This window comes from Diabrotica undecimpunctata, chromosome 8, assembly GCF_040954645.1.
Source record: "Diabrotica undecimpunctata isolate CICGRU chromosome 8, icDiaUnde3, whole genome shotgun sequence".
Classification (NCBI taxonomy): domain Eukaryota; kingdom Metazoa; phylum Arthropoda; class Insecta; order Coleoptera; family Chrysomelidae; genus Diabrotica; species Diabrotica undecimpunctata.
Window position 1 is genome coordinate 135,774,951 of NC_092810.1, and position 16,471 is coordinate 135,791,421.

The following is a 16,471-nucleotide window of genomic DNA, read 5'->3' on the forward strand; positions in this document are numbered from 1 at the left end:
ACGCCACGGAGGTAAGTCTCATAGGCTTGAAAACTACTTTATTCGTCTCTGTCTTGAGCAATCTCCATCCAGTTCTTTATAACTTTGATGTCTCCTACTATATTATCTCTCCACTGGAATCAAGGTCGCTCAAGTGGTATTCTTTCAGTTGGGAATTCTTTCCATACCAACCTTACTATTCTTTGGTCAAAAGTGTCATCTGAGGTGTCTTGCCTACAGCAGTCTTCGAATGGAGTATTCCACAAGTGATTTTAGAAATAAACTCTAATACTAGGGAAAATATGAAGAAGAAGAATCAATAGATTTCTGTTAATTATTTGTGGATAAAATTTTTCTTACTATGATGGTTAAACGACATAAATAGGTATGATTCTCAAAAATCTGAGAAAGCACTTTTACATAAAGCTTGAATTAGAAAGTGGAGAGATACGAATATAAATGAAATAAAAATATTATTAGGATTACAAATTTGGATTGAACTTGTCCAATTCTTCTTATTGGTCTACAAATGTCCTAGACATTAGTACAAATAATGCAAATCATGTCAAAAACTGGATTGGAACTTCTGAATAATTGGCAGTTTACTGAACAAAAATGCATATATTTCCACAAGATTGCATAAGAGAAAACCGCTCATATAGAATATGGGTACATTTATGTCTGTGACTTCTCAACTGTGGTCGTACGATGCTGTATATAACTATTACACTAGTCTTGAACTAGCCCATAAATTATTAGAAAAACAAACACACCTTATTAATACCTTGCGAAAAAATAAAAAGGGAAATCTAAAAAATATTATAAAATAAAAGCTACAAGGGACATGTAATTGGCAAAAAAGGTGACTTAGGAGTTGTATTAGTAAAGTGGTGTGATAAATGCAATTTTTAATGTTGTCAACAAAACATACGGAAAGAACGCTACGAGTAACATCAAGAAATATAACTGTGAAAAACGAGCCAAAAATTGTCATCGACTACAATAAAATAAAAGTTTCATAGAGTTATCCGACCAAATAAAGGCTTGTGCTTTATGTCTTAAAAGAACAATAACACGGTATCGGAAAATGGCCATTGAAATTCCTCTGCAAAGGTCAGCACTGAAAGGTCAGCAGTTGTAAACGCATTCATATTATATAGAAAAGTATCGGTCTCTAGTATTACCATAACGCAGAAGAAATAGCAAAAGATTAACTGCAAGTAAACCGAAAAGAGAGATCTTTGTCTGAGAAAAAGCACGTTTTGGAAAAAGTAAAAACCAAGATGCGTATTTTGCTATAAGAATTTGTCCGAAGAGTTTAACAGAAAATCTAATGCAATGTAAGCTGGATGGAAATACATATGTTCAATGTGAACAATTCTACTGTGTTCACAACTTGTGTCACAAATGTCACACTTGTACTCTGTAGATATTCATATAGAATGCTAATACTGCTAGAACTAATGTGTTTGTTTATTACCTATTAGCTATTATTTACCACACTACCTTTTACGTATAATATTGTAAACGATCAAGAATCAACAACCGATATTTCATATTGTTTAAGCGAGTAATACAGTAGTTTCCAGTTCCAGATATAAAATTTTCTTTTCAAAATATTTCTTATTTCAACGCCACTGCATAACTGTTTTTATTGTCTACTCAAAAAATATATTTCGTGTCACTGCTCGCCACTATATTTAAAACCAGCTTGTCATGCTTTTTCCTAGTATAACAGTAGCTTTGAAAGACACCATCTACTCTGATACCCAAAAAGGTATGTCATAAATTAAATCACGCATTTCGGGGACAAAAATAAATTGATTGAATCCAACTTACCTTAGTACAAAAGTGTACACAAAAAAAGTTACAACCCTTTGAAGTTAGAAAATAAAAATTGTTTTTTTTTGTATTATCTCTCAAACTACTTTTTCCTAAACATTTTGTAATATAAATGGACATGTTACTTCCTTGTTCTGAAAGCATTTTTCATACAAAAGAAACAACAAAATCTAAGCGCACAGAAAAATTATAAGGGGAGTGTGCACCCCTAAATTCCACCAAACTTGTGAGTACGTTTAAATCAAATAAATTTTGCGGCATCATCAGTTTAACACATTATTTTTAAAACTTTTTTGCCTCTTATCACTTTTTCGAAAAACTAGTTTTTTCCTAGTTGGCCATAAAATTACAATTAGTTTCTACCGATATAATATGTAGTTACAAACAGTTCCAGCAATAATAATCAATAATTTGAACTTAACATTTATTGTGTGAATAAGATTAATATTAAAAATTTTGATATAACAATGGACTACACATTTCAGGAAATGGCAGATATGCATTTAACTTTGGGTAAGTTGGATCAGATTAAATTATGATTTCAATAAACTATCGGGAATATCGTAGGTGAATGTCAAGGAAATAGTGCAGCAGCCGCAAGGCGTTATGCAGTAAAATACCCCAATCGAAATACACCCGATAGACTATTATTTCTGACCATTGATCGTCGTTTACGGGAAACGGGTACATTCCAACCGCAAGTTACTGGCAACAGCGGTCGTCCAATAATGGATGCAACTGATGAAGACATTTTAGAAATTATTGAAGAAGTCCCTGGAACAAGTACAAGGGTAATAGCTGCTCAACTAAATGTTCCCCACGTAAGGGTTTGGAGGCGTTTGAAGGAATAGCTGCTTAAACCCTATCACTTAACAACGGTTTCAAGAGTTATTGGTTGAAGATTATCCTACAAGGATTGAATTTTGCGATTGGTTGTTAATGGAAAACACTCTAAATGTTAATTTTATTAGAAATATTTTGTTTGCCGACGAGGCTACCTTTAGTAGAAATGGAGTAACAAACCATCATAACGAGCACATTTGGGCCGACAAAAATCCTCACGCCAAAAAAACTACTCATCACCAAAGGACTTTCAAAGTTAATGTTTGGGCAGGAATTATGGATATCAATCTAATGGGCCCAGTATTTCTTCCCAATAGTTTAAATGGTGATAATTATTTGCAGTTCTTGGCAAACTATTAACAAGAGTTTTTTTAAGAAGTGAATATTACAATAAGGCAAAATATGTGGTTTCTACAAGATGGCGCTCCACCGCATTACAGTAATGAAGTCCGGGAATACCTTTGGACTTTTGCTTTTGGGTGTTTATGAAAAAGGAAGTGTATTCTGTAACAATAGAAGACGAACAACAATTCAGGGTTAGAAGAATTGAAGCTGCAAATCAATTTCGTCAGAAAAATATGATTTTTCAGCGCATTCGATTTTCCTTATTAAAACGATACCGAATGTGTATTGAAGAAAATGAGGGTCATTTTGAACATTTATTGAAATATCATATTTATAGAGGTTATAGTCATTTTGTGTACTTGTTAATTCATTTAAGCCATTTATTTAGTTGCACGTAATTTTTAAAGGTTAATGAAAAGGGCCATAACTCAATAAAAACTGTATTTTGAAAAAAGTGATGAGGCAAAAAATTTTAAAAATAATTTGTTAAACTAATGATGCCACAAAATTCATTTGATTTGAACGTACTCAAAAGTTTGGGGGGATTTAGGGCTGCACACCCCCCTTAAAATTTTTCTGTGCGCTTGGATGTTGTTCTTTCTTTTTTATGAAAAATGCTTTCAGAACAAGAAAGTAACGTGCCCATTTTTATTACAAAATGTCAAGTAGTTTAGGAGATAATGCAAAAAAACAATTATTATTTTGTAACTTCAAATGGTTTATAACTTTTTTTGTGCACACTTTTGTACTAAAGTAAGTTGGATTCAATCAATTTATTTTTGTCCCCGGAATGCGTGATTTAATTTATGACATACCTTTTTGAAACACCCTGTATAATTCACTGTCTCGGAGAATTTTTTTAGGGTTGAGCCCAGATGACCGAAAAATGTTAATAGAAAACGTCAACATAATCTACCACACTGCTGCTTCGGTACGTTTCGATGATTTTCTTAAGGACGCAATTCTTATAAACATACGGGGCACCAGAGAAGTTTCTAAGTTAGCTTTAGATACTAAAAATCTCGACTTCTTTTTGCACGTTTCTACGACTTTCTGCAATACCGACAAAGTTGTAATAGAGGAAAAACTTTATCCACCACATGGCGACTGGAGATCAACTATTAAATTGGCAGAAGAATGTGATGAGGCACTGTTATGTGCTTTAAGTGAAAAATATATTCGCCCTCTTCCAAATACTTATACATTTGCTAAATCTTTGGCTGAACATGTGGTAAACGATTTGTGTTTTGGAAAGATACCAGTTCTTATAGCTAGACCATCTGTCGGTAAGATCTTTTTACTTATTTATATGTAATATTTAAAACATAAGAGCTCTAACAACTAAATATTGGGACAAATTATAATATATAACAAATTCAGTATAATTATGTATATATATGTATATATATATATTATATATATATATATATATATTATATATGTATACATATATATATATATATATATATATATATATATATATATATATATATATATATATATATATATATATGAAGAGTCCAGGGGAAAAACCCCATCAAAATTGTGTTTTTGAATCATTAACTATGCAGATTCAAAATAAGTTTCCCGGATAACCATTTTTCAAGCTATTCAATTATATTTAATACCCTCTTTTACCCCTAAACCAAACAATGGAAAGAATGAAATATTTTGAAGAATGCAAAAATGTATTTTATTATCCTCAAACTACAAAAAAACTTTCTTTTTAAACTGCGTACTTATCTACTAGGTTTTAAAACAAATTTACCCGACATTTACGAAAAAAAAAAGTTTTTACGAACGAAAAATACGGTTCCAAACAATATTGTGGAAGTCATTGAAGTTAATTATTGGCGGATTCACTGGTCATCTTCTGAGTTTTCAGCGTCAATGGGAGGGTTGTCGATGTAAATGTCGCCGTCGTCGTCTTCTGACGCAATTCCGTCCGACCTCAAGCTTTGGTAAAAATGCCTCGCTTCATGGTTATCTAAAAATTGTGCCAAGTGAAGCAGATCTTTGACTTTGGCGGCTTTAATAGGGATTGTCCCATCGTATGATCTTTTCAGTTCCACGACTGGCTTTGGAGCTTTCTGTTTTCTTTTTTTCGCAGTCTTCGACAAAGTTTTTGTAGGTGGCAGTGGAACCAATAATGGAGAGCTTGTGTACGGGCCAGAGTACGTGGCTTTGTGGTAAACCAAATTCTTGCTGGTGGCGCTTATTTTGAGGACTCTTATTGGTCTGGTGGGGAAAGGACCGTCTTTTTTAGGTAAATGGACGACAGATGTTCAGTTTAATTTTGAAAAATGTCTAGGTCCAGGCCACAATCTACCACTTGGAAAGGAGTCGGTTTCACTCGGACGTGCCTGAATACATCTCTCCAGTCCTCAGGAGTTTCAGTGTGTGACTTTTATTGAATAATACTTATGTCACGGTCGCACTCTTAGTACAAGTGGCCTCGAATCGGGAAAACAACCTTGATGTTTTCCAACTTCCCTTCTTTGGTTACCAAATTGTGCAAAAACCTTATTAACGTGAAATTTTTGTTTCGCCCTCCGCAAGAGTCGCAAAATATCGTAAGTTCCTTCAACGTTGGGGGCAAAATATTGCATACAAAATGATGCAACATAGAGCAAACCTCGTCGGCTCCTTTTTTGCTACAGACTCATCGTACGTGTAGAAAATCGCCTGTTGAGTAGACAGTACATGAATGTTAAAACTGATGAAGTTAAGTTGACGCCTGTAGTAGACGTCATTAGAAGTTATGTTTGGGCAATGAAATTTTTTTGGAAATCCATGGCAATTCCTTCAAAATATGTCGACTTTATTGCCTTCTTTCGGCAAAGTCTCTTCAATTGATAGAAACGCTCATTTTTCTTTAATTGTATTATCCTATTTCGCAACTTCACAGACAACTGGGGGTCTGTTCTGAACGGGTCTTTTGCTTCCAGTATGGAAATCTCAGACTTCAGGGAGTCACATGTGCTGGAAGTATCCTTGCGAGGTTAGCCGAAGGAGATGTTGAATTCATTTTCAAAATATTCACGAAAGGATTCATACGATACTCCATTTTCCGGATACTGATCCGTGTACTTTTTGTGCAGCCTTGTAAAGTTGAGTTCTTCAGGTAGGTATAATTTTTCCGTCTTCTTCAGAGAATAGTGTGATTTTCTTCCTCTCAGTGACTTCAAAAATGTGTACATTTTTTCCTTAGTGTCTTCTGTTAGCTTGTGAGATGTGTTTGAGTGCTTGCCGCTCTGAGCTATAGGTGCTTTTCCCGTTTGAACAAGAGATTTTTGAATGTATCTCACTTTGTCCTCTGAGATACCATGCATGCTCATGAAAGCTTTTAAGCACACTCTCACATCACGAGCAACACCATCATCTGTTAGCGAAAGAACTCTGTAGGCAAAGGAAGCTGTGTTGTACTTAGTTTGATACTTGCATACTTTCTCCTTAGAGTAGATAATTTCTGATTGTATTATAGTAACTATCTTCTCTAGTATTATAGTAACTATATTTTCAGATAATAATCTTTCAAATATGTACTTACGATTATTTTCGGGTAAACGAGTTGCAGTGGGAATCTTAATTATTTTATGTACAGCAGTCCGTACATTTTTGCTGGAGGAACGCTTGACCACTTGAATCTATTTTTACCATAAAAATATTTTTTCTCGTTATTACCTTCATCCTCGCTTTCGGGTGTAGTACTTGTCTCTTCAGAAGGGAACAAAACTTCACTGCTGTCGTTATCGCCTTCTTGGACACTATCTGTTTCGTGCTCACTAGGTACAATAGTTTCATTCAATATGCTATTGTCAGAATTATCAAGGTCACTGTCACATTCTTTATACCATTGTAATGCAATATTACTAAAATCTACATCACTCACTTTTATTTTCTTGCGTGAACTGGCCATTTTTATATTGCACAATTTATTGAAATAGTTACGTGAATTGTGATGTGCCGTCAATTTGACGTATTGTGATTTTCTACACGTGGTAATTCAAAATATATCGCTCGAGAACGCAACAAATTTCTGTTATGTACTTTCGATGACTAAACTAAAAGGTACTGAGAGTGTCGACTGTACAAGTTTCGAGTAAGTGGGGATCCCGACTTAACGCGCAGTTGCGATACGTCATTCTGACGGCATGTCGCCAGTTAAGGGTTAAGAGTGTTAAACTTGGTATATACTGCCTTATGATTAGATAGTCCTGCATTAATAATTGTAGAGCATACATCAAGGGGTGAGAAATCTGCGACAATATAATCAATTATGGTAGATGTTGTTTAAGTAATTCTTGTAGAAGAATTAACGTGCATTGTGAAACCGTACGATTCGAATATATTGACCAAGGATACTAGGGTAGCACAAGCAACAGCGTAATTAATATTTAATTCATCCCATATAATTTTTCTGCTTTTATTGAGAAGGTCGTCTAAAAAATTTAGCAGGTTCTGAAAAAATAGTTCCGTGAACAGGAAAACAAACGACATAGTTAATACTACCATAATTACGGCCGTATGTAACGACCTTTAAGCTTTATATTTTAAAACTATTAACAAATATTTACTTCTTTTATTTGTTATTATTTAAATAATAATTACCAAATAATTATTTTCAGTGGTATCAACAATAACAGAGCCAATTCAAGGATGGAATGCCAACTTTAATGGACCTGTTGGGTTGTTGGTGGCAGGCGGAAAAGGTAATTTTCATTATTTATATATTGTTTTAAAAAATAAAATATGATTCTTTTTGAGTTCTTTTCCTATTTCCGATATTGTTTCTGAAACTGGTTATGTTCCATGTGCTTATCTTCACCATTTATTTTTTATTTTCCCATTTGTGCCTATTTTTTAGTTTAACTCTTCACACGTTTCTCTATTATCATTTTATTCCTTTTTGCCTCGTTTGTTGCCATTTGAGTACTGCTTTGTTTTCTTCCATCGATAGTTTTTTAATCCTTGATAGGTGATCCTCTTAGTCTAGGAACCTAACCTAACCTAACTACAAACTGGGTCACCGTTACCTTTTCAATTCTGATGAGTCTAATTAAGTTTTTTATGTATTTTTGGCTGCTAATTATGAATTTCGAGAGTGGATTGCGAACCGAGTAGTCAAACAATTGTTATAAACAATATAATGGGTTTTAAGCTCGTAAACGACAAGAAATAAAAAAATCTTTCAGGTAAAATTTTGTTCTTTGTATAAAAAATGGCGTTTGCTAAACTTTAATCTCATAATTAGAGCTCGAGATATTTTAAAATTACTGCAAAATGTTTGCAAAATAAGTATTTTTCGAAGTTCTTTCGAATGTAACTTATTAAAGCTTATTTTATACACTTTTAAACAAAATTTGTTAAATTACTTTATCTTTATTTGTATTTAAGTTATACCCGTTTGTTTAAAACCGTTATAAACAAATTAATTTACATTTTTTTAAGAAAATTATAACTTTAAACAGGTATAACATCAAAACGAACAAAGAAGTAACTTAACAATTTGTTTTTAAGTCTATCAATTATGCTTTAAAATGAAACTTTGTAAAGCTCATTTGCATGCCTAGAATCCGAGTTACGATCACAAAAGCTTCAAAAAATATTTATTTTGCTACCATTTTGCACTAATTTTATATCTCGTTCTGGTAAGTTCAGTAAACATTTACCAGAACACTTTTTTATTTTAATTATATATTGAGTACAGTGAAATTATTATTAAAAAAATATTTTCACCTTAAATTTTAACCTAACAGAATCATTGACGTCAAACAAGAGCTAGTTTAGGGGTGAAAAATTACTAAAGTGTTAATAAATTCGTGCAAACCTAGCAGAACACTGTGATATATCATAATAGTATATTACATAACGAGAGTTGTAAGAAGCTTATTACATGCGTGTAAAAAAATTTCGCGCGAGCCGCGTAGCTGCGAGCACAGTAATTTTACAAGCATGTAATAAGCTTACAACTCAAGTTGTGTACTATACTTTTTCTACGATTTTTTTCATTTATAACAATAAAAGGTATAACAAGTAACTTTTATTTATTTAACAAAATTCGGGAACAATTAAAATTAAACATTTATTTATAATAATTAATTGTTAAATTTTAGCAATTATTTATAACTATACCCTTATCCGAGTTTGGCGGTTGTTCAATAACACGTGGTGAATGGTGAGATGACGTAAACTGTACGGTGTGTTCTTTTTGAACATTGGTATTTTCAGTGTATGTAAAGGTCTGTAAATTACTTACAATTGAATTTATTATTCTATTGGCTGTTGACGTCTTATTATTTATTGACTCATCGATATATCCTTCGGCCGTTGTTGAAGATTTTCATCCGCCATGTCGTTTAAGAGCCATTAAATCACTACCGGCATCTACCAAAATAGTGGCAGAAGTTCGTCTTAAACAGTGACGTGTGTACATTTTGGGATCTGGTAACTTTAAATATTCGGCTATTTGTTTAGGAACACCGCCTACTTTGTTTAATCCTCCACCTGTTTTGTACATTTACCTCTTTGATAATTAAGAAAAAATTGATTTATTTGCGGATCGCTAATCTGTAGTCGAATTTCTATAAATTGTTTGCAGATTTTATAGAAATTTCCGGAAATAACGAAAGATCTACATATTTTGGTTTTCGTATCAGGAATTTTAACCAATAACATGGTACTTAAATCAATAATGTCACAAATTTTAAGATTTTTTAACTTTTGTTTCCTACAAGCTCCACATATTCTAATATTTGCAATAACCTTAAAATAAAAGTATTATAACTAGGCACATTTATGTTATACTTTTAAATAACATACCTTTATTAACAAGTACCTACTGTACATCAGGAGCTCCATTTAAAAAAAGTTTTATTTCATCAGGATGTAAAATTTTAGATTTTTTGTTTTTAATACCTTCTGATTGCCTTTTTAGATAAGCTCGCAATTTCGGGTAATTTTCAATAATAACATTATTTTTTAAAGTTACAGAAGTAAACACTTCTTAGCATAGAATATATTGCCCATAATGGGGATGGTTTAAATTTCTTAGCGATTTCTCCAAAATAAGCCAAGAGTACGTTTTCAGAAAATGAATTTACATTATTTGTTATACGCCAATCCAGAAATTGCTGATATACCTTTTCATATCTTCCTCTAGATTTTTCTGGTAATAGGTTCTCGGTAGTATTCGCAGCTAACTGCATAATATTGGGTGGTGTGCTACTAAATTCATCTTCACTATTCGATAAACTCATTTTATTTATCTGTATTTAAATTACCACTACAATTACACTGACAGATTAATAATTTTTAATCTGTCAAAATAACGTCTGTTAATTCGTTTCCATGGTAACTCGACCAACTGACTTACAAGGCTTATGTGATAGTATACATTTTTATAGAACTGAAGCGTATTATTTTTTATTACGTGCTAGTCATTACGTGTCAGTATCTGTTTTGATGTATTTACTTAGCATCCAAATAGTAAGCAATAGACAATTTACGAGTAAGAGAGTAGAAAAATATATTTTTATTTCTTTCAGCTTGAGTATTAAGCTAGTGAAATAATTGCTCCTATTCGGGGTAGGTTTAAGGGGTGAAAAATATTTGGGTTGTTAATTAATTAGTGAAAAATGGTTGAAAAAATTTGCCATAAGCAAAAAGCTTTTTTCTTTTAATTCTGTAAGCTTAAACCTAAAGTCAGCAGAATATTTACCTTTAAGGGTGGTTTATACGTGTAAAATTATTCGAATGGTAATAAATTAGTGAAAAACACGAAAAAAAAAATATCCTTCTGATGCTACTTCTATGTTCTTCTGATACACCATATTTATTCGATAAGGAGATATTTATCAAAGTAATTACTATTTAAATGGGAATAAGCCACAAATAAAGGTTAAAGTACGTTTATTGACGTTTCAATTTCCACTTCGGAAATCGTTCTCAAAATACAAACATTAGTAAATTAATTTATATATTTCTTTATTCAATTTACTAATGTTTGTATTTTGAGAACGATTTCCGAAGTGGAAATTGTAACGTCAATAAACGTACTTTAACCTTTAATTGTGGCTTATTCCCATTTAAATAGTAATTACTTTAAAATGCCACAAGAAAATAGCTTCAGAACAATATATTTATCAAAGTTAACATAGCCGTTTCTAGTCATTTAAAAATACTTTACACATTTTTATAGTATTTTTCAATTCATCTAATAATTTTATTGTACTTTTGTCCGTTTTTAGGAATACTTCGAACAACGTTTGGAAATCCTTTCGAAACTACTGATTATATACCCGTAGATATAGCAATAAAAATGATAATAATGGCAACCGCAAAATATGGAGGAATAAGGTAATTTTAGAGGGGCACTTGCTCTATCATAATAAATATAAATTTATATTCTTTATTCAAATGTTATTCATATAACATTAATTACTATTTAACTGGGAATAAGCCACAATTAAAGGTTAAAATACGTTTATTGACGTTTCAATTTCCACTTCGGAAATCGTTCTCAAAATACAAACATTAGTAAATTAAACAAATTTTGTTTTTGTTACTTAGTGAAAAATTCTTCTATTAATTTAATTTTATCTGACTCATCTATATTGACAATTCAGACATACATTATACATTTTAAAGTAGACGACTTTAAAATGATATTGCCAATATTGTTGAGTTGCGTTCCTGGGACGACTTTACTTATAAGATAGTTCATTCGATTACATGAAATCAACTTTAACTTGAGAATAGGAAATAAATTCAACATTTCAACAACATTCAAAACAACAAACACGTTGAGATCTATTTTGTCCAAAACCAAACCTAACAATGAACAAGAAAGGACAAAGAATTGCATTTATAAAATACCTTGTGAATGCGATTAGTTTTATTTAGGTGAAACATCAAGGCCATTAAATGTTAGAATAAGTGAACATCAATCCTATATTAAAAATAGAGAATTTGATAGATCTCAAATATGTAAACATGCATGGGATAATGAACATAGGGTTCAATGGAATGATTCAAATATAGTCCTAAAAGAAACGGATGGTAAAAAGAGAAAAATCAAAGAAGCGGCTCTAATTATGCTAAATGAGACCAATTGTGTCGCGAATTCCTCGGCAGAATGTAGTAGGATCTGGTTACCCATATTGAAAGAGGAAGTAATTAAAAAGAAAATACCAGTATTGGTAAGTCAGTAACATATAGAGAATACATCATTTATATTTTTTAAATAACAAACATATAAAATCGGAATTTGGTATTTATTGAAGGTAAAATAAATGCAAGATCAAATACTTACCATGTCGGGATAGTATTATGAGGTTTTTTTCCTGGTTTTTTCCCTCATAATTTACTATGGAATCACTAACGGGAGAATTTTACTGTCATCATGGCATGTATTTGTCTTTTTAAAGACGAATTACATGTTATGATCTTTTCTGACGGATATTCTCAAGTTAAAGTTGATTTCATGTAATCGAATGAACTATCTTATAAGTAAAGTCGTCCCAGGAACGCAACTCAACAATATTGGCAATATCATTTTAAAGTCGTCTACTTTAAAATGTATAATGTATGTCTGAATTGTTAATATAGATGAGTCAGATAAAATTAAATTAATAGAAGAATTTTTCACTAAGTAACAAAAACAAAATTTGTTTAATTTACTAATGTTTGTATTTTGAGAACGATTTCCGAAGTGGAAATTGAAACGTCAATAAACGTATTTTAACCTTTAATTGTGGCTTATTCCCAGTTAAATAGTAATTAATTTAAAATGCCACAAGAAAATAGCTTCAGAACAATATTCATATAACATATTTTGCTAACGCTCCGACTAATCCGATCAAAATATTTGTCTGATAGTGTCACTTATTTACTAAAGTTTGCTTCTCTACAGTATGAGTGATAGTTAATTTAGCCATATATTTCCTAAAGTGTATACAACAACAGACGCAAAGTAGCTTTACACCCTGATCAGAACAAAGTGACTGGACCAATGGATATCTCTTATACATAACCTACATAAACGCGAGTTTTAAAAACAAAATTAGGAATCTTAACTGTATTTATCGACCCATGGAAGCTTATTGGATATGATGGAAATGGGAAAGAGATTTCATATTTTCCTTGTAAGTAGTTATGACATGACTGACTTCAAGAAACTTAAGAAATTACCAAATACAACGGTGTGTGTTGGTATCTATCCCTTAACCTGTTTATTGAGGATTTGACGCAGACTTAATAAAAAAAAATCGGGTATATTGATGACAGTTCTTACTACAAGATGTAGTGTTCTCAATATGTAGAGACATCTTAATGGCGGATCTGTAGATTATGGGTTAATATCTGACAATAACAATTATTTCTTCACTATAATAATACTGTTTTTTTGAAGTCCTCAGTTTTACACCAGTTGTGTTTTAGTTAATTATCTTATTGTACACCGTCATTTTTTTTAAATAAAATATGGTATTTATATGATACAAATAAAATATTCTCAATTGGTCTCTAGCTGGCTACTATCTGGTATTGAATAGTGTCTTATCTGTATATCACTATGATTTTCGTCTTATCTTTATTAATTTTAAGACTTAAGACCAACTTTAATGCTCAACTCTTCGAAGCAGATCTAACATTTCTTGTTATTTACTGCTATAAGTATAGTATCATTAACAAATCTTAAATTAAATTGGATATTTTTCTACCAGCCACCGTTACTCCATCGACCCATTCTTCTAAAGCCATCGTCATGATATGTTCAAGGTAAATATTGAGTAACTTAAGTAACAAAACGCATCCTTGTCTAACCCTTCCTTCTGCTCTGAATTGCCTTACCAACTTCTGATCTAGTCGTATTGTAGCTATATTGGACTATAATCTGTAAAAAGACACATCCTTCATTCATCTAGCTGGTCGCCATCATCCGCTTCACATAATTCGGTTTTCTGATTCTCTGCCATGGCTGCATCGCTTGTGAGACGGGTAAAAAGCCATTTAGTCCATAGGAACAAATCGTGTTGTCAACTGCATTACATCTGCATATTTGGCTTTTTTGACAGGTATAGGATTGCAATAGACAGGAATATCAGAAGAAACTGAGAGGTCGCTGTCAAGGTTTCTCAAGATTTGGTATAAGTGAAAACTCGGAAGGCCAGTAGATATTCTGACTTTAATACCATCTAAATGTTCATTGCTATACTGGAAAATTTGGTATTTGGAAATCTGGAATCTTTGATTTTCTGCATCTGAGATAACTTTTTTAAAATGTCCTTCATAGTGACCACTAAAGTTCAGGATCATATTTTGTTTTACCAGAATGGAAATAACCTGTTTGGATAATTGTTTAACAAAATAGGCATATTGTTGGGGGCTAAAACGTAGTTCTTCTTGCTTAAAAACTTCTCAATAACTCCACAGCAGCGATCACAGAGAAGAAAGCTATGTCCTGGCTCAGGAAAGCGGCGCTCTATTTTGTCAATAGACCTAGTTCTCACCAGCAAATACAGAAACTGAATCATTACTGAGTTTTTGTTTTGCGCAGCAGCGTTATCGGAGAAAAGGTATAAAACTTTAACATTTTTGGGGAGTATATTTTTTATATAGTGATATATACTTCTCCTTCAGCTCCTTGAAAAACAAATCGGCCTTAATTTCATGCAATTTCTTTTCCGCCGCTAAAACTTTTCATTTATTTTCGTCGAGAGTCACATCTTTGAGATTATTATCTAAGACATCACATATTTTGCACGTATCTGATCGAGGTAAGCCAAACCTGTAGTTGAAGTTTTCTTTGAAGTATCGATAGTAGAAATAATAGGAAACATTGGGTTTATATTTAGGATTGCTCACACTTTCTGATTCGTAAATTTCCAAATAGAGTTGATGCATCTTCTTCACATTTAGATCTGGTGATTAATAGAATCGACGGGATTTGTTTCAACTATAATGCGATTCGCCCATTGGAAAGCTCTGGATGTGCATGTTCACATTTTTGAGTGTTTCGTTATATTTTCGGTTGGGTCTATTGGTATGCTTTTCTTTGTTACTAGGTGGCCCTGCAATATTTCTGTCACAAAAAGTTTGAGCAATGAGATCTACACGTTTCCTTGATATTCCGTGGATTGAACCAAAAGCATGTCTACAAACTTATTTGGATAGCTTACCCAGCTTTATAAAGTATTTGTGGGAACAAGTGCGGTCTTGCCTTTCATTAGTCTTTTTTCGAGTTCTTTGAATAGTAGTAGTTTGAATCAACCCTCCCAAATAGGTATTTTGCAAATTAGTAAAGCACCTAAAATTTTTCTGTGGGGGGGTTTGGGGGTTTTGGTTGGGCACCGAAATTTTTTTTATGATGCTACTACCTCCATTTTGAGTCCTTAAAATTTGTGAGTAACAGTGCCGGAATAGGGCCCTGGGGGAGGGGGGGGTTTAATCCCCAAAGTCCCCTGGGTGCGCCACTCTTGCAAATCTTTGTCGCCTATTTTGTTAAACTTTGGTAAGACAACTTTTCTTTTTTCTTCGTCCACATTCTGAAAACACTTGTACCTGCAGTTGCAGTTCGATCCAGTTAACCTCGGTCCCTTCTGTAATCGTTTCCACTTCGTATACATTTTCCCTTCTGCAATAGCTTTTTTTTCATATTTCTTTTCCAGAGAGTGGGGTTGGCACTTTTTTTATTTTTGGTTACAGGAACAACTGGGAGCTCTTCCGTGGGCTCCATGTTGACAACAGGTTCAATGTGTTGTTTTTTTACAGACGTACGTTTCTTCTTTGGATGCTTGTACATTTGTTGTAGGAGAGTAAGTCTGTAAAAGGCGTAGAGTTTTGGTGGATATTTGCACTTTAATTGATATTATTTTGTCGTCGACTGTATCATATCCATCATACCCATCATCATATCTCTAGTCCGCATTTGATAAATAAAATTGCTATCCTAATATCTACTTATTTTTTAGAGGAACTGAAAATATTGAAGTATTAAACTTGGCACAAGGAAACATAGGTCGGCTGCGTCTGGGAGAGTTAGTCCAAATGGGCAGGGAACTTATATTAGACACACCTTTTTCTACAATTATGTGGTATCCTAGATTTAGTATAACAAATTGCTGGTATAATTTTTATATACAAGTAGTACTTTTTCACATGATTCCAGCATTCTTCTTGGATCTTATGTTAAGACTGGTTGGGAAAAAACCTATGTAAGTATTTTAATTTTTAATATTGTGGACGTGTATCAATAGTAATGAACAAGGGTACTAACACAACAATAGTTTCTAAGGAACACAATGTTTGTCATTTTAAATAAGATACTTTAATATTTATTTCTAACGACATACCATTTGATTAATAAACTTGGTTTCTTTTATGTAGTTGAGGTCACTAGCACGCGTTGTCGGTGCTACGTATAACTTAACACATTCGGTGCCACCTATTTATTAGTCACTCA

General features: G+C 32.6%; 1 protein-coding gene across 1 annotated transcript in view; it reads left to right on the top strand.

The window, feature by feature from the left end:
• Positions 1–16,471, top strand: part of LOC140448065 (fatty acyl-CoA reductase 1-like) — a 41,816-nt gene that overhangs the window by 12,543 nt on the left and 12,802 nt on the right. The window contains exons 3-6 of the mRNA XM_072541117.1: positions 3,873–4,295; positions 7,638–7,721; positions 11,259–11,367; positions 15,981–16,223. Of these exons, the coding sequence (XP_072397218.1) occupies positions 3,873–4,295; positions 7,638–7,721; positions 11,259–11,367; positions 15,981–16,223 (859 nt within the window). The remainder of the gene's footprint in view (positions 1–3,872; positions 4,296–7,637; positions 7,722–11,258; positions 11,368–15,980; positions 16,224–16,471) is intronic.